At 37.2% G+C, this 20,082-nt stretch overlaps 1 protein-coding gene across 1 annotated transcript in view; it reads left to right on the forward strand.

Moving 5' to 3' along the window:
• The first annotated feature begins 11,982 nt into the window (after positions 1 to 11,982).
• Positions 11,983 to 20,082, forward strand: part of LOC110448397 (ras-related and estrogen-regulated growth inhibitor-like) — a 33,230-nt gene continuing 25,130 nt past the window's right edge. Inside the window, exon 1 of the mRNA XM_021494614.1 lies at positions 11,983 to 12,492. Within this exon, the coding sequence (XP_021350289.1) occupies positions 12,417 to 12,492 (76 nt within the window). The 5' untranslated portion in view covers positions 11,983 to 12,416. The remainder of the gene's footprint in view (positions 12,493 to 20,082) is intronic.

The raw sequence follows: 20,082 nt of genomic DNA on the forward strand, positions 1-20,082 counted from the left end.
AAGTTTATTTATTTCAGAGATGTTTAAATAGTAGAAGAAGCCTTCCGTATACAATATGATAGCTATATAGATAGCTTATCTGATATGAAGAATTCAAATTATTCTTACTTTTATACTTTCATGATTATTTAAAACCTCGATTGGCAAACAGCTATCACTTGCCCAATTACATGTATGTTCACATTTCGCCTTGTCAATGTATGCATTTGTACATATAGATAACGATCATCCTGGTTTTGTTGCGCGTCAAGAACGTTTATTAAATGAATCATCACTATTAATGCAATATCATTTCTATCAATAAAACAAAAGAAGTGACAAATTGACACAGTAATGCTGTGAGTTCTTACAACTGAAAAGCACATAGCTTTGTCTCTGGTTATTCCTGGGTTGGGGGAGGGGGTTTATCATGTTGTCTTTCCTTCTGTTTTAATTACTCCCCAGTCCTGTTGTTATTGTTTTCTTAAGGTCTGTGTATCGGTTTGGTGTAGACTAGTTGATTAAAGTTGACGCCCTTTAAACGGTTAAGGTCGGTTAAAGACCGCCTCGCTTTTGCAAAATGGACACGCGTTCATTCTTTCTGTACATGTAGGATATTTACACGCCCTACGCTTATTTTTCCTTGGAACAAACATAGTATAGTTTAAAAGTGCCAGGCTTATTAGATGTTATCAGCCGATTACGTAACTAATTGGAAGTTATAAGAACACCTCGGATCGCCTTCCACGAAGAGGCAATAAACTATACAAATAAATATTTAGCAAGCTTGAAATTAGAAAATAGACACAGTTTTTGGTTAACAATTATTGCATTGGTCATATCTGTGCTCGTTAAATAATTTGAACATATTGACTACAGCAAAGCACTCTGTTTTAGCATATAAAATACGATTAAGGTGCTTTTTTCGTTCATCGTTCATTTTGATGTGGGAATGTTGTATTTCCTTACTTTTGGATTTGTTAATACATCTAACGATATCCTCTATACACCTATGCTCTTGGGGCTATACACCTGAAGAAACAGCAACAATATATCATATCTTCCCATCACCTATTAATGCTTCTGTTTCAACAGCTGAAATAATTGCATTTTATCTGTTTTTTAATCAAATGAAAAAAAAGCAACGTTAAGGAATTAATGATCTACTCAGTACTGAAATGGTTTTATAATTACAATCCCCCAAAAACATCATACCAAAACATTTCTTCATATAAACAGGACTGTAGTGGTCCGCCACCTAAACTCATTCAAGATCCATGGTCAGGATTCATGGAAACTTAAAAGTAGATCAGATTGTTAAAACAAAATTAACCAACCACCGGAATATATCAACCTGCCGTTATCTTATTGCTGTCCTTTCATAAACATTTTCATTTAAATTTATTGGCAAAAAAAATGCTTTATGGGAATAAATAGCAGTTTATTTTGCAATAGAACCTTACATGTTGGTGTTTGTGTGATAAGTGAAACAGTCTGCAGAGAGAGGAAGTTGTCGTCACGCAAATGCATAATTTCAACAAACTTACATTTTACGAAAGGAATATCAGCCTTATTGTGTTTCGATTGTCCCTTTGCAGTACAAAGTTTTTATGATCGAATGCTCTGACCTTAAACACACGCTAGACAAATTGTTGACGTACCCCCTGTGAAAACTTCAGCCTCTGTACCATCCAGATCTGATATATATGGGGTAGTTTACAACCATTTCATTTGCTATTGATGTGTTTCGCATACTTTACAGTTACATCAAACTTTAAATTACAGTTCGATGTACTTCATTTTTTGAACGTCTAATTGTACAATGCTGTTTGGGCCTAGATGTCTTTAATTGTTTATGGGCCGAATAACAATACAACATTAACAGATTGTCAATTTTAAATGACGATTTTTTGATTCGGTGTCATTGGCGTTTTATTATTTAGTCAGGTTAAACGTAAACAATAACTATGGGTTAGAAAAACAAAACTGTTCCAATAAATCAATACTGTCTAGTCTTCATTGTTTAGTTGCTCTCGTTGTATTGTTCCACCGCCCATTGACAAAATGTATTTGTTAGTCATTCAGGGCCAACCATAACTGTAAAACATTCAAAAAGGAATACAGCAAACATCAACTAAAACATCAAACTGTAAAGGATGAAAAACAGTAACAATCAATATCAAACAAATCAGTTGTAAAATATAAAATAAATTTTATCTTATCGTAAACAAATTAACAAACATAGCATATATAATATGACACGGAAACTATCGAAACAGAATCTTTAATTTTAATTTATAACACATTTTTTTTCTAATTTGGCTAATTTGTTCGTGAAATGTTTGACCGCAAATGATCAATTAAAAGCGTGACATTACGTCTATCTTCACTTCGCAAAATGTAAGCACTTCTCTGCTCTTCCCTTTTCGGCGGTGTTTCCCTTGCCATCAGTCTTTAGATGACCTTAGGTGTTGCATAAATCCAAAGCAAAGATGAAAAAAATAAGCGTGTGTAATAAAAAGACAATATCCTCTGTGCGACCCGCTTAACTACGTCGTTTGGCAGGGAACGTGCTGTGTGATGTGATTTTGTTCTCGTTTTAACTTTAACAATATTTCATTTCCAAACAGATTGCATAACGAATACAGTAATTTAACAACATTTACAACACTGCAGGTTATTTGTGCAATGTTCTGGAAACACGTTGAACAATTATCTATAATATAATTGTTTTCAATATATATATATATGTTCCCGGTGAAAAAATAATATATACTTATTTGTAAGCTTTTGTAATAAATGTAATTATAAAAACGTGTAGCTGGTTTTGTCCAATTATTATTCCTGAGTACTTCCATCAAGTAACCAGCAAGGTTTCCTTTGTGGCTGAACTGTATAGCACGGAGCAGCGTCCGCTTTAAGTCTTCATCCAATCCTTTACCGCGTCAATGTAATATACTGTGTACCTTTTTACCTGGTTATCAATTCGCGCTCCAATTAAAAGTGTTCTTTTATACGTGGCGTTCTGGTTATCGTTTGGGTGTTGTAGGTTTCAGTTCCTACTTAATTAGACTTGTCTTTATACGTGTGATTATTCTGTCAGTTTTGCCGCCAGTTAACACGACGTCCGATCGTTGGTGTTCTACGGTGCTTTATGGCAATGTGAAGTAATATTATGACACTGTATGCCAATCACCAGATGTACTATAATATAAGCACGTGCATGCTACTTCCGGTTGGAATCGTTATCCGTCTGTCGGGTAAATACACGACACATTTGGTGAAATTATTTGCATAATTGAATATTGCTGAATAGCATAGCTATTTTTATTCTAGAAAACATTTTCTGTCACGTGAAATAGCAAAAAAGATACCATAGCATCAACCGAAAAAACAGGGATACGAAACGAAAGAACAGGAACTTCCCTGAATGAAAGATTTGTCCACGTGAGGATTGACGTAGGATACATAATAGAGTGATGGCACCTATTAAATTTGGTAATAGATACAGTATGTAAAACTACTTACTTTTCACCATACAGCTTATTCGTCCTTCTAAAGACTCACCTTCTTTTTTGGACTCTAGTGATAAAAAAGGTGGAGTTCCAAATTGGATTCACTACCATTGAAATAAAGGGAGAGGTTCGTATTGCTCCTTAATTATACGGATTTCCAAAATTAGAGGAGTACTGGTTCGTTTCAAATTAATGAGTAAAGTGTCAATTATGAACTATGCCACTATACTACTTAAATGAGGCAATTGTGGCTATCAAGGTGGCGGCAGACCTCGAAAACTAAATCAAAACGTTGTGCACTGGAATTTGGAAAAAAATATCCATATTAGACGTGGCAGCCGTCATAACGGCTACCGTCAAATTTAAAATAACAAACTGTAAACATTATCGTTCGTCGTATGCTCCTTTTAGAGAACGTGGCCTCTTCTCATCTGATAAATGATATTGAGCACTTTAAAGATGTCAAAATTGTTATCAACACCAGAATTAGCACAAAGTATTAGTACCTACTTATCGGCACGAGAGATATTCCTTAGTATCTATATTTCAAGGCGGACTTGGCACATTCTTAAGCGGTAATGGGTATGAAGCAATTGGCACATTTATTGATGGGATTCATCTCCCGAGTAAATCACTATACGCCTATCTATACGCCTATCTCTGACGGACTGAAGAGGGGTTGGGAAGTGGTGTGATTGGGGTTCATTTCAGATACATAAGTACCCTACTAAATACCCCACTGTAAAGGGGCACTGCAACTAGGGTGCATACTATTTCGGAAGTTGTACGTACTAGGGAGCCGTGATACATCAGCGGGGAATCTGATATGACAGATGATAAGTCAAGTGCCACAAAATCAAAATGTACTCCTTCACCCTATGTAGTATTCAGCATTATATCACCTGATGACTTCTAATAATAGACATTCAATAGCATATTATTTCTTTCCTTTGGCAAACATTGTTCATGTTATAGTCAGAATCATTATTACGAAAATTGTCTTACGTCTGTAGCCGCATGTTTAAACACGCATAACACCATTGCAGAAAACATTACATATGTTTATAATTTTATTTTCTGCCATTTCAGACGAAGATCTTTGATTTAGTGTTCAACGGAATGTATACTGTTGTGACTCCTATAAACCGCCCTAAGTAAATTCCATAATACTCATTGCGTTTTTCCACGTGAAGGCTTTAAGGCAGTAACCAATATTTTTAGTACAGTACGTCGCTGGGCTTACGAAACGACTTACTAACGAACTAATGTATATTGTTTGTTTCTTACTATGTATTTACTGTGATTAGTCACAAGATATTGCTGTATCTGCTAGTAGATTATTAATAACCGAAGTTGGCAGTTACCTTGAAGATGGAATACTTTCTGTCTTGTATTCCTTGAAATACTACTTTAAGAACAAGCTATATGTTAAAGACAATAATATAATTTGTTTGAATTTTTAACGTTTTTGAGGTTTTATATGCATATTTAAATGTGTTTTAAAACGGTTTTGACATGGCTTGTATTATTTTGACTAATGGCCATATGGCGAACTAAAATTGTTTACTTTCTTTTGGCTTCTTCCATCTAGGCATTTGATAAAAGTTGTAGTCGACAAATGCAAAAATTTGACATTGTCAATATCTTAATATTTGTACATGTATCTCTATTAGACAGTGTGGAGGTCACATTGACATTACTTGAAAGCGTTATCTGAGATGGGATTTAAGGTTATCCAAATGGTGTACAGATAATTTTAATATCCCATTTCAATAACGTCGCAACGTGAATATGTGCTATTGCGATATGTTTTAACTCTGTAAGAAAAAGGAACAAATATTGGTATATTAATTAACAAAAGACGAGCTCATTATATTTTCACATATTTCACAAATTGTATATACATGTATATCTTTATGGTAATGAGCATTTCTACAGTTAGTCAAATGTCTCCGGCGATACCCTGTGTTAAGGTACAAAAACAACAACATCTTCAAAAAATATGTAATCTAGAAAGTTTACTTAGCATATAAACAAAACAGAAACCGTCGCTTTACTATCAGTAGATCATGACAGACGTGACCTTGTTTTTGGGTACAGTCGGATAACAGCGTATGTTAACGGGATCAACAAACGTGAATGAAAATTCTATCAACATTTTAAGCGTCAGTTTGTACTAACAGTGACATGCACACGTCCGCTACCGGGACACGTTGTTGTGACACGAGCGTGATATAATTAGGCCAATACCTTAGTTGCCACCATACCGTCCTTACCTGTCGATGATCGGACTGTTGTGATACATAAGGTGTATAACTGCGTCGTAACCTCCGTGTTGTATCGGCCAATCAAGGTCACAAGATAAGAATGGAGACAGTATTCGAGACTTAATGATCATTAATGACAAGTTTGCATGTAGTCATAAAGCAACAAACTAATCGAAATATATTTTACTCACAATAAATACTCTCTATGTCTTATACCAGAGTCCCCTAACATCGACACCGCACATAAATGAGAATGCATTCCAAATCCCCTGCTGCAAAACACAGGCGCAATCAAGGCTTCGTTCTCGGTACTAACCTGGATAAATCCCAGTTACATGTCACTTATTTAGCATTAATTGACCTCACGAGATCATTTAACTAACAGTCCACTAGTTTATAATGTATTGGAGATCTTCGGTAGTTTTAGACATGTACCTGGTGACATACTTTGGGTTATACGCATTGTCTTTGTACAACATATTTGTCTAAATGTTCAAAGCCATTCCGTTTTGCAAAAAGGACGTAATACCAATAAACAAATGTAATTAAACGTATCAGAAAAAAACACCTGTTGAATATTTATTTATATTTATTAGACGCCTAGGTAAAATATAAATCTCGGTAATATAATGATATCTACGTATGTGTCCGCCCATACCGGAGATAATTGTAGGCACGGCCGATGGAGACCCGCTACGTGTGACGTACGGTTCCCTCAACATGTGCACCGCCTATAAACCTTAGATAAAGTCTTTCAATCCCCATCAATTATGTCCGTGGTTTATAGATAGGTGGACTTGTGATATAGCACCATTAGTAAGTGGTTAAATTACTGGTGTAACCCACTTTAATAGTATCGTAACTAACTGCTACACAGTTTTAAGTTTCTCTATGGCATGACTGCTCAATTATTGATTTTCGGGTCAGATTGGCGTCCAACTTCTGATGTGTTGACGCTTTTATATTATTTATATTTCTTTGCTACCAAATACTGATAAGCTGGAGTACAAACTAAACGTTGTGCAGGACAGGGGTAAAAAGGCCAGAATTGGGGCTTTTCCTCTATGGGATATATGTATCGTTTCCTTTCTAGCTTTCTTTCTATAGGATATATGTATCGTTTCCTTTCTAGCTTTCCTTCTATAGGATATATGTATCGTTTCCTTTCTAGCTTTCCTTCTATGGGGATAAATGTATCGTTTCCATTCTAGCTTTCCTTCTATGGGATATATGTATCGTTTCCTTTCTAGCTTTCCTTCTATGGGATATATGTATCGTTTCCTTTCTAACTTTCCTTCTATGGGATATATGTATCGTCTACTTTCTAGCTTTCCTTCTATGGGATATAGGTATCGTTTCCTTTCTAGCTTTCCTTCTCCTTCGAGTGTGACTCACTCACCATCCGTGTTCGTATTAACAAATTAAACATTTCATTGTACTGAATTACGAAAATTGTTTTTTGTATTTAAACATATAGTAGTATTATTTCATATTGTCTTTAACATAGGGTAATAACAATAATTGCCAGTGACCATAACTACTAATAGAACGTTAACCCCATTAAAACCAAACCAAAACAACGTTTAATCCTGATCAGAAATTCAAGTTGGAGTTCGTATATCAAATAAGCATCACGGACAAAATCTGACCTCAAAACCAGACCAGATTCACGGGTCAAAATGCATGCTGTCTCTGCATGAAGGTAAGATGGCGATTGCTCATAGAGTACATGTAATACTAATTACAGTCGAGCATTATTGTCAATCGCACCTGATGGAGGTTACAAGGAAATATCACGCCTGTTGGTCGGTAACGAAGTTTAACATTCAATCAATCACACTAATTCAAATTTATAAAATCTTCCTCGTGAAGACATTTTGTGTTTGAACAAACATGTTGCCATTATTTATTTCACTGTATATTGAGTTTTGTTATTAATGTCCTCCGCGTGAAAACATCTTGTATGTACAAGCATTTTGTATTTATCTATTTCGCTTTATATTAATTTTTATAAGATTGATGCTCTCAGGTCATGGGCTTATCTAGCGTGAGGATATTGAAGATGTCCGATGAATTGCTTTACGATTGAAAACACGCTTTGTAGTATCGCCCTTACAAGTCACTGACCAGCTTTATCGGTCAGTTAGGTTTGGAGAATAGGTCAAAGTGGGCCGTCACTTCCGAAATCGTGTATATGTCACTGGTATGTATTTAGTTCATGAGGTTCGGATGGGAACATTTTAGTTTTGACATGACAGTGTTACCAGGTAAAATAATGTTATTACATTGTATACGTGCATTGCTCTGTTTATCGACTAGTTAATCTTCCACACATTTCTTTGAACTCTGTAAAATTGTACAGTAAAACGCTCTTGTGATTGTAGTTGTTGGTCTTTCCGGTAAAACCCTTAAAGACTCCGGTCTGTTTATTGCATGCGTATGTGCGGGAACAGATCTATCAGAGTATATCTCTCAAGATGTTACATTCAATTAAATCTGAACAGGACCAGACCCATTTGGAAAATTCACCGGAAATGAAAAGGAACGGGTTCAGTATAATAGGTTGGCTATAGTGAGTGTTTTCCTTTATGATTGAGTAAGCAGCCAGACAAACGCCGGCCGCCTTCCGCACACACGTGCATGAAGCGGTATCCACATTCATGTCTACCTTCGAAAGTATGCCAATGACCTTACAGGAAGCTGAATCAATAGAGGAAATGGTCGATGAGGTGACTGCACCGTATGGAATATGTATTGAATTTGTAAACTTTTTTAAACCATACCTTTGTCTCCTTGCTTCCTATTTTTACAGCTAATTCGTTTGCTATTGCCTTTTTATCTTTTAAACAGTTTAACCTTTAAGTTTAAGTTAGTCGCATTCCTTTTAGTGGCGGTCTTTCTTTAGTGTTTTTTCCTAAATTAAAATAAAATGTCCATGAGCGGTAAAACAAAACAAACCGTCTGAGTAATGAATCAAAGCATATTTTGGAAAACCAGTTATGTTATTTCAGTGTATTTTATAGATTGATAAACAGGTTTTAATATCTTTCTGAAGTTTTTGATGTTTGTCAAGGAGAAGACAGACAGGTAATAGTTGAAGGATCATTTAAAATAACATGTAAAATATCTCAAGAACGATGTCTGTGTCGACGGGCTATCGAGATGAAACGTATACCACGTGGATTCACTAGGTACCAGTATGTGTGTGCGAGTGCAGACATAACAAATGCATTCCACTACCTGTATGTAACAGGTTGATACATAAGGGTGATTAATCTACAAAATATTTTATAATAATAACTGTTATGTAAGAAACACTCCTTATCAACTCCACGCGAAACCGGTATATTTCCCTTAAATATTTATTATACTAAGGTGATATACAAACTGGCGTTTGTTTTTGCATAGTACGTTTTTTATTTTTCAGTTAAAAGAAAAGATTTTTAATAAGATCGTGTTCTTGTGATGGTGTAGTTGTCCCAGTTGTCATTCTCGACGATTCACTTGTGGTTGTAACTATCGTGTGTGCATGTCGTTGTACTTGTTGTGTTCTTTGTGGTGTGTGTCCTGAGCATTCTCATTGCTGTGTGGCATTGTCTTGGTCGCCATTTTGTTTTGCGGTCTGTGCCCTATCGTTGTCATTATCGTTGTTGTGTGTGTCGTTGTCCTCGTCACTGCCATGGTTTTGTGTCGATGCCTTTGTCATCACTCCCATTGTTGTTTGTGTAATTGTCACTGTCATTGTCATAGTTTGTTCTCTTTTGTGTCATTTTGTCTCGTTCTCGTCTTTTTGGTGTCCTTGACGTTGTCGTCAGTTAACTTCTTTGTTGTAGTTTTTTCAATTGTTGTTACCATCATCGATGGCATTGTAAATCGCCATATTCGTTTCTGTTTCTCATTTCTGAAATTCATCGTCATCAATGTTGTCTACTGTCGAGCACTTTTTCGTTGTAATCGATGTTGTTTAAGTTACCGTCCTATTGTACGTGGTTGTGGTTGGTGTTCATTGTCGTCTTAGTTGTTATTTGAAGTCGTAGTCGCTGTGGCTATTTCAACTATCATCATTGTTGAATGTCGTTAACTGTGTTGTGTCTCATCAGGTTCGAGGAAAGAATAAGCCTCGTTTTGACCCACTTTATCATCGGTTATTAGACAAATGTTGTGAGACTCTTGCAAATCAGGGGAAGTTTTTGCGATGTCCCGAGAGACGTTGGAGAAACCGCGATAGACCTTCTTCACACATCAAACATCTCGCACTTATGTCTTTCTTTTCGCTCTTAACTTCCCGTTTTTTTTACGGTGCTCCAAGAACACTTGTTGTAGGCCAGTTATAAGAATAATGTGACCGGATGGAATGACATGATACTGTGACCGGATGAAGTGACATGCTACTGTACCCGGATGAAGTGACATGCTACTGTACCCGGATTTAAACATTTCATTGAGTCGACACTTTATAGTAGCCCTATCATCTCGGTGAACCGTCTTTAATGTTGTCATCCAAGTAGCGATGTATTATGGTACATTGAAGAAAGTGGATATGCACATATGTTCGGGTTACAACATATATTTGTAAAAACAGATTTTATTATCCCAAGATGATCCAATTTATAATATGTAAGAAACATCAGAGGAACTAAGCAAAGACAGACGACTTCAACATATGCTGCTTTACAGCAACTACAAATAGGTCTATAACTATGTTTTATGATTCTTGTAAAAATTGGATTAAATTTTTTTTTTTCATACTTTGCTTTTTTGATTCTTTTATAAAGAAAACTCGCTTTATCATCTGACTTTATGGTGCTGTTTTGAAGATTCTCGATATCATATTTCCCATTTCAAGCTGACAATACTAAATCTATAACTGCATTCGGCACGGCGAGACGAAATGTGCTGTTAATCTGATCATGTTAGGGAGAAGTTTGTACATATATGAAAAGTAGGATATGTTCTCAATGAAAGAAATATGGAGTAAGTCATGAATGCATCTTCTATTGAAATGTAAATTAGTGATTATTGCTGACGAGGCTGAATTGACGTACCGTCAGATCCTCGTCATTATAAACGGCTTAAAGAGGCACGATTCTTTAGAGGATATCGAGGGACCGCCCGCCGATGCATGCAGACGGAATTTTGTGCTAAATCCGCTGATTCCGTTTCTTTGCATATCTTGTTCATACACTATATTAGCATGAATTATCACATTTATTTTTCAATTACTTTCGGTGACCGTGTCTGACTACTGTAGGCTGGCTAATCCTTCAGAAATCACAACTTTATGAATGGACCTTACCTTACCAGAAACTAATTGAATTTGTAGCTAAATATATCATGTATGTTGTGTGCCTGATTGGGACTTGTATAGCAAGTGGTTATTGTGTGTTTTAGTATTCCGCAGCTATCGTCAGGGATGGCCTGTTACAAGGTCTCCATTCAACGTAACAATGACATATGCATGCAATACGTACATTTATAAATTAGAGTTTTTAAAGCAGCGAGGAACAAAAGTTTTGAACCTAACAAACCCTTCATCTCGCCCCTCACAGCGAACCAGAAAACTAATATACACTTTTCCAATCGAATTGTAGTCTTTTGGAACATGTGCATATTAAATATACCAACGAAGATTTGATTCCTCATCAACATAATGGTCGAAATATTAAGGAGTTCGGAAAGCAGACGTTATTCTAGTTTATACATCGTATCGTCCAAAATGTTGTTACCCTCAGCGAAGGGAAAGAGTATGTCTATTAATCAAATTTGTTATCTCTTGGCGTATCACGCAATCACCATCATCTGGTAGTTGAACTGTTCAAAGCAGTTACCATGTACCATTACTTTAAAGACAGTATCGAATGATTTAGCATGTTCAGTAATATTTAAAGCTCGAACTATAAATACTGTGTTTCGATCTGCTGCATTTTTGTGAAACTAACTACAGTCCTAAAGTCGACACTATTTTAACACAATGCAACCGGGCCATGTACATGTCTAACTGTAACACAAGGGAAACATGTCAATGGGACTTAAACCCTCACTGCCTCCCCCAGTGACAAACGAGGCGTTGTTAGTTACGGAGATACGCCACCAAAACAACCAACATGCACTCGCGAGCTGTCCATGTGAAATCGTTTCGGATGAGTCACGTGTTTATACAACACCATATCAGCCAATCATGAATACCGTACCAAACGGCCTCGGATATGAGTGTCGTCTGCACCCTCTCGTTAACACTAGAGTCTGAGAGGTTCATAGGAGATATACTCACTGTCCTATTTATTTCAAACAAAACACACGTACATACACCGGTACAGTCTAACTAGTGTTTTCTGGTGGATTTTCATTCATATTTATTCAACAATGACATGGATGATTGCTAAATACTTTAAACGCTGCGGATTTCGGCGTTGAGATAGCTGTCGGACCCACTTCATATCTGGCTACTTGAGAGAGACCGGTGATTTCCTGTTGCTGTGTGTATGCAGAATAAGTTAGTTATTTGTTTCCTTTACAAATGTTTACATAAACCATTGTGATACTGCTGCACTTAAAAAACGACATTATGATTTACATAGCTCTTATATATACGGAATGCACAGTGGATAATTAATCAAAATATTTCCAACATCAACTTCTAAACAAGTCCTGAGTTATGACGACAAACGGGAAATCTAAATCCGTGGACACCCGGATAGTTGTACTAGGCCGTCCATGTGTTGGAAAATCAGGTAAGAACCTATGTATACGGACAAAATAATATTATAAAACCTATTTAATCCGGACTCGATTGAGAAATGGGAAAAACTCTCCTTGTATACATACTAAACATTTCAGTGTTACATAGAAAAATATTCCTTAGACTTGTGGTAAAAGCATATGTCAATTATATAGAATTTGATACATTTAAATAACATGTTATGTTTTAACGGTAAATATAATCACCTCTATCTATTTAAACTTTGCATTACATATTTTTTATCATTTTTTGTTAATCTATCGCCTGCCCTTTCTAATCTAACCTGTTAATGATTTTAAGATATGAGTATTTTTTTATCTTGTTTATTTGTATTGGACTGTCATGTGGTCGCCCTATGTGGCCAACAAAAACAAATTACGCTAATATGGTAAACAAAACAAGGGAGGCTTTTTTCAAAAACAAAAGCACGTTTTGGGTATCGTACGCTTTGTGTAGTGTACACCTACGTTAACCCCTATAAGACGTTTCTTCCTGTGGGATAAGACCCCCTGTGTTAAATATTCAATATTAGTAAAGTTAAACTGTAGTTTTGGAATTTTGGCCCTCCGGATGTTTTCCAATTTGTCGAGTTGAAAGTCGATTTATGAAAGACACAGGTAGGCCTAAAGCAGAACTATAAAACAATGTGTATCTTCTGATTGCATACGGTAAGCATTAAAACGTGAACACATACCACCTACATCTTAACTATATGCTGCCCGTATTAGCGATTGGCCGTATTAATGTAGGTTCAGATACGATCACCGTCCTGAATTTTATTGAACCGTCTTCACGGTGAAACATGTTACATTTTATGTGCTTTAACGGGACCTTGATTGAATTTGAATTCGTTCTATTTATCGCTCAGTTTTTATAGCATAGTAACTTCAAAACAAATAATAATGCATGTAAAACACATAAAAAACAAGAGAATCTCGAAGTGACAACAAAACCATAATTCGAACTTAAAATCATAAGTTAGAATTATAGTTTGTCATAACTTAAACTAATGAACGAAGTAAAGATTTACATGAAGATCTTTCAAATTAATAACTTTATATTGAAAATGATATACCAATTTAAACAGAAGGCCACTCTTCTTAGTTCTAATGACTTTTTAATGAACAGGCAAAAAAATTAGTATGAGTAGAATATTTAACTGGAGACAAAACATTTACTAGCAGTGTTTAACACGAAATCGGTATAGAATATGAAAGTAACGCGAAGAAGGGCATGCTGTCACTCAAATATGCATTTGATGTCCGTAAAATAAATATCTCAGTCATTTATCAAAGTACAAAAACGATGTAGATGATTTGGCCTTCGAAAATGTTTCCAATGATATCGCAATTAAAATCCTTTGGGTAGCTGTTGCAGTTGTGGTAAAGCTTTATAGCGCGACACGAAAACGACGTTTAAAATATGAATTTTTAGCAAGGAAATGCATGTGGTTGTCTATAAAATGTATTTGATATTTGGAAAAGAAACAACCTTTAATATTTAATACGACTTCTTTATGCGCTGTTTATCATAAAACGGTCAATGCAACGTTTTTTACTAGTCATCGGTATATTTAATTGCTACATACCAAAGATTTGTGTCTCTGAAGGGCACAAGACCCATGTCTCCACGGGGCTCACGGATTATATTGTGATCTAGTACAGAAGGATAGAGCTGGGATGTTTATGTTTTGTTTGACCACGACTGGGGGTCGCTACATTTGGTGTCCATCAACCGTGAGCCGAAGGTAGTTAATGAGTTGACCGGTGTCTAGCGATACACATACACAGTAGAGCCCAGGCACGCCGGTATTTTGGGGACACGGACGGGGGGGTATTGTTGACCGTCTGGAGGTAGCCGTGGCTGTACTCTATGGGATATTGTATTGCTTGTGTAAAGCATTCAGACTACTACCGCCAATCTAACGTGGAATTAGCTTTTTATACCTAATTTGTTGTAATAAGATACCATGAGGACCGCCCACTCCACACCTTATGATTACTTTGGTCGCGTACTGGTACTCGTAGAACCAAGCGATATCTTAGCCTTAATATCATTAGAACACGGGGTAAAATAGCCAACGTTTAAAGTAGGTTAATTTACTGAAGTCCTGATACATTCAATCTGTTTCTTCTCGAATTTACTTGGAATCGAGTCAGGATTTATTTAAATCCTAGCTGTGTGACGCAGTGTACAGTCATTTGGTACATGTATAACGTATTTATTACCAAATGTACAGGTGCAATCACGTGCGTGTATTTTAAGTCCACCTTGTGCTACATTTTTGTGTACGCGTACTTTTTTGTACATTTACAATGTAGTAATCGTTGACAACTACCTGGAACTTTTTAAAGACAACATGTACAAGATGACCAATACTGACACAAACAGGGTATCCAGTTTTGACGCATATCCATTTATAAACCTGGTGTCGGACAACGTAGAAAATGACTCGATGTGGTATATATGTGCATAGCAAGGTTGAGAAAAGAGCTTATATAGGCTGTGTTAGTTGCTCAGTCAAGCTAAATGTTTAATATGAGATCACAGAATGTATGAGGTTCCGGTTGAGATTATTCCTGCGATGGTGATGATAACATCACAGGGCATTGTCCCTTGCTGCAGATAACCTGTGGTTTATGTACTGACCGTTATGCATGGGTAAATACTACTTCATTAACCTGGATAACGGTCAAAGGTTCCTGTAGTACACACGCTGAGTCATCAGAAAAACAAACTGGACATTATTTCTCTCAAAAACCGTACGACCATACGGTCGGACTTTGAGGCCAATAGTCATCATACGATCGGATCGAGAGTTAAAATGCAACACCTCCCTAACACCATACCACTTTCCGGTCTGATCGAGAGTCCAAGCCCCATCACTCCCATAAATAATACCACCAAACTGTCGGACCGAGAGTCCAAACGGTCGGACCGAGAGTCCAAACGGACGGACGGAGAGTCCAAACGGTCGGACCGAGAGTCCAAACGGTCGGACCGAGAGTCCAAACGGTCGGACGGAGAGTAAATAGTATCTGTCCCTTCAATGATACTGTAATTACAACGGTCCAAGTGTCTCTTTAGTTTAAACATATTTTATTGTACAAATATATAAATGGATGGACAACAAGTTGTACAACTTTATTAAGTCCTCTCCTCAAAACATATGGTATATATAATGTATATGTTTTGGGGGAACGGGAGAAGGATAGGGTGGAGAAGGAAGGGTGTGGAGGTGGGGGTGGGTGGGGATAGTGGATGGGGGTTACCTAGATAAGGCGTGGAGGTGGGAGTGGGTGGGGATAGTGGATGGGGGTTACCTAGAAAAGGTGTGGAGGTGGGCGTGGGGTGGGGATAGTGGATGGGGGTTGCAGTGTACCTAGAAAAGGTGTGGAGGTGGGGGGGGGGTGGGGATAGTGGATGGGGGTTACCTAGAAAAGGTGTGGAGGTGGGCGTGGGGTGGGGATAGTGGATGGGGGTTGCAGTGTACCTAGAAAAGGTGTGGAGGTGGGGGTGGGCTGGGGATAGTGGATGGGGGTTACAGTGTACATAGAAAAGGTGTGGGGTGGGGTAGGGATATGGGATGGGGGTTACCTAGAAAAGGTGTGGAGGTGGGGATGGGGTGGGGATAGTGGATGGGGGTTACCTAGAAAAGGTGTGGAGGTGGGGGTGGGGTGGGGATAGTGGATGGGGGTTGCAGTGTACATAGAAAAGAAATGGTGTCTCCTGTCTTCCTTTTGTCAATCTGAAAAAAATGTATAAGTGAAATACGATACATTGCCTGTACTGTTATCGTTGTATCGACTTTACATGTTCCATCAAACGTCATTGCGTCTGTAAAAACTCCCTACGAACATCGTATATCTTAACGCTTACATCTATGATAGAAGATCGGTAAATACAACAAAAAAAATCAGAATTGATCTTTGTCCCCATGCATCACTTGGGATATTTATCTTTCCTTCTCTCTTCAAAGCACTTTATTTTCTCCCTTAGCATCCGTTTTCATTTGACCTATCTGGTGCGAGGTCGTCAAATCCATAACAAACAAATGCTAAAAACACAATACATCACTGTTCATAGCCCTGCTTTAGTTGTATGCACTGTTTTCATGGTGTGTAGTCTTCATCGTAGCACCTCCCGCAAACTATGGAAGGGGTCAAAGGTTATACTTATTAATCATGGACTATTGTTAACGTGAATATAGACCTGAGAAAAGATATTGACAAAGAAGAAATCGAGGTTAATATCACTCTCTCAGGTCTATATAACCATATATTCACCGAAATAAAAGTACTCAATTGTTACATAAGATGCTTGCTGATGTTTTGCTCATTAATTATTAGGGACGTATGGAAATTGTACGGAGGAAAGTATTGTACACTGTATTTGTTAGAGAGCAATTTGACGTCCAAATCGAAGTTACGCCAAGAAGTGAATATTAACCTGCTGTTTCTAAAAATAGTAACACCGAATTAATATCACGAATACCCACAACCATGTGATTATAATCCATCCAATGAGAGTGTAGAGAAAAGATGTGCCATCTCCTATCTTGCAGCAACTATGGCTATGCTTGTGATGCTTAAACACTGCAATGGCGATGACAATATGAGACGTGTCGTTACAGTGACAGTTAGGCAGCTCCATCATATCATCGAACAAGCATCGTCATCGTAATATTTTATCATCCCGATAGTACTGTTGCATAGTCAGTGGTGCTTGGTACATGTATGGTGGCCCTACCTAGGTTCAATACCAAACGACTCATTCTTTGCACAAACAGATATTTTAAATTAACTTTTGTTTCGCTGAGACATCTTTTTATCTCTCTTTAATTTGTAAGCGATAACCTACCAGTATATTATTTTGTTGATGTCAAAATCACGTAAATCGTTTAATACCGCTCGTTCATTTAAAAAAACATCACACACAAATTGAGATTCCTTTCTAGTTTGTGGTTGGGTGATCATGTTGCTGTGTTTACAGCATTAAACGTCCAAGAGTTGTAAATTTTGTTTGTTTAGAGAGTATAAATTCAGGTATTTTTAGAACAAAACGTGCCTCTCTCTAGTTCTTATATATATCAAATTATATCATTTTAGATAACGTAAAGATATTGAGATAAAAGTTTAAGTATTTTGAATTTTACGACGTCTGGATTCCCGTCGCTAGGTAAAATATCAGCTCGCCAGGGTATCTGTGATGTTTGATCTAGAACTAGTTGTAAATATTAAATGCTAAATTGTATTTGCCTTGTGCACAGATTACAGTGATTTAAAGTTACGGCGAAGCTTTGAAGTCGGCCATCGATCTTCATGTACTTTTGTTCTGAGAGTATCTTTATTTCTAAAATTCAAATTCTCTACCTTTTTGTATCAAAATTGCAGCCCAAAAGTTAATAATTTTTTTTTAGCAAAATGGTGTAAACCAATATGTCGGTCGGAGTGTAAATAGCTTGGGAGTCAGGTAAACAAGAGGCTTCAACTTATGTTTCACACGTTATAGCTCGTATAATTTCGAGAATAAAACATTAAAAAACAACATGTCAACAGGACCAAGCCGCGAGTCGTGTGGCCTTCTCTCTTTTATAAGTCATTATTAGCATAGTTATGTAGGTGTCTTAATATTTAATTACGCATGTGAGAAATCACATCACAGCAGTATCCTAATACACGTAACAAGACATCAGAGAGCGGGAGGGCAAATACGTACATATCAAGGCCACCAGGTCCGTCTCCGGTGTCCGGCCCAGGTGTTTTTAACCGGACGTTTGGACCAGGAACACAGATGTTTAAATTACATTTTACGAGTGCTAACCATATGGTAATTATGTTTAGTTTTTGCAAGCTTCGATATCAGATATGCACAGCTCATATTTTATATCTGTCATTTTTTTTATTTTGTGTGGAATTTTGACTCCCTAGCTGATATGTATCTGAGACCTGTCATGTTTTTAGCAACGCTTCTCGGAATGTTTACATGGTGTAGCCGTATATCTAATATTGCGTCTTGTATAATTGAAAAAACAATTCCGCCGGTGCACATCTTAATTAGTTAGTTGAGGTTAAATAGCCTTAACAGCTAGTCCAAGACGTCAGTACATAGAGGTCAAGTGCCACAAAGTGGTAGTGCCACAAGAATGAAATAGGCTCAAGTATTTTCTCCTAAAATTCAGGAGAAGTAATTGCTCTTTACAGATAGTAATGATAAACACCCTGCTGCCTTAACAGCAATGTAATCACGGACGCGTGGGGGAGCTGGTTCTTCCAATCACAAAACTCACTTGTTATGCTGTGGAAACGTAAGTATGTAATATGTTATGAGTGATATAATATATAGAACTATCTCTTTGGAATTGTGACGTCACAATATTGGCAATAATTGATACGTTATTTGGAACTCCGAGCGAGGAGACCCTCTACTTCCTCACAGGCTTTTTTGTTTCCTGACGCATTCTTTGGGAATACCTCACTTTTATTCTTATTGTCTAACATTCGACCAAGTGATGACGGCAATTGGTTCTGTCTCCAGGCTGGGACATACAAGTACCAAAGTCAAGTGTTGGCATTATACATCCAACATCAAGCCAGTAGCATTATTAAAGACCAAAAATATGAGCGTCCGTCCTTGTATGACCTTTTATGTTTCAAAGCCGTTAAACCCCGCATTTTTGGGACGTAACACTATGCCAGATAGCGTTTGACTATGACGTCGCTATTATATGTCGATAAAGGATTTGTACTTTTCATCAGAAGCCATCCATGCAACAAATTTGTCTGTTTATATGTTTATCTATGTAGTATTTTGTAGCCGAGCGATTTGCAGATTCTGGCTCGGTCAGCGTTAGACGTCACGGAATTTTACTTACCATTTTCTTTTCATAACGTAGATGAGATTGGTGGATTATTCTTGAGTTCTCATTCATCCCCGCAAAAGATTTGCTCCCATAAAAAAAAACTCATATTCGTTTCATTAATTTGATCGGAAATGAATATCGTCTTTATATAAAGAAGCAGGCATAGATCTATTGGTCTTAGGGTGTATGGGTAGAGAACTTCTTCATGTTTTTGCCGGCATTGCTTATGACAGTGCGTAGTGCATTGGTGGTTAGTTCGAAAATATTTGAAATATTCCTGTCGGTGTGGCTACTGGTGTGATTTGAGATGTACCTATATGTGACAACAAGATGATTTTGCTGTTGTTTTGTGTGCTGTTCATGCATACCTACAAACATAATTATAAACGATACTATACGTTTTCCTGTAGGAGCAAATTGACAGAGCAGGTGCCCGCTCTACCGACTTGTTAAAATTGGATGATCATTAAAATGGTAGGTTGTAAGGAGGAACACTTTCTTCTGCCATCCATCATTTTGTCGACGTGTGTGTAATACGCGGTAATGATACCTCATTTTCATCTTGGTGGCAGACATTTAGGTAGAGCCGCGAGGGGGTTAGTCGCCTCGTCTCGTGAGATGGTTGAAGCTGCTAGTTAGGTACCTCGTGAAGTGAATGAGGTTGCTAAGCTATGCCATCTCGTGAGAGAAGCGAAGTTACTGAGTAAGCTAATTTAAGCC

This window comes from Mizuhopecten yessoensis, unplaced genomic scaffold, assembly GCF_002113885.1.
Source record: "Mizuhopecten yessoensis strain PY_sf001 unplaced genomic scaffold, ASM211388v2 scaffold4033, whole genome shotgun sequence".
In the NCBI taxonomy this organism is placed as follows: domain Eukaryota; kingdom Metazoa; phylum Mollusca; class Bivalvia; order Pectinida; family Pectinidae; genus Mizuhopecten; species Mizuhopecten yessoensis.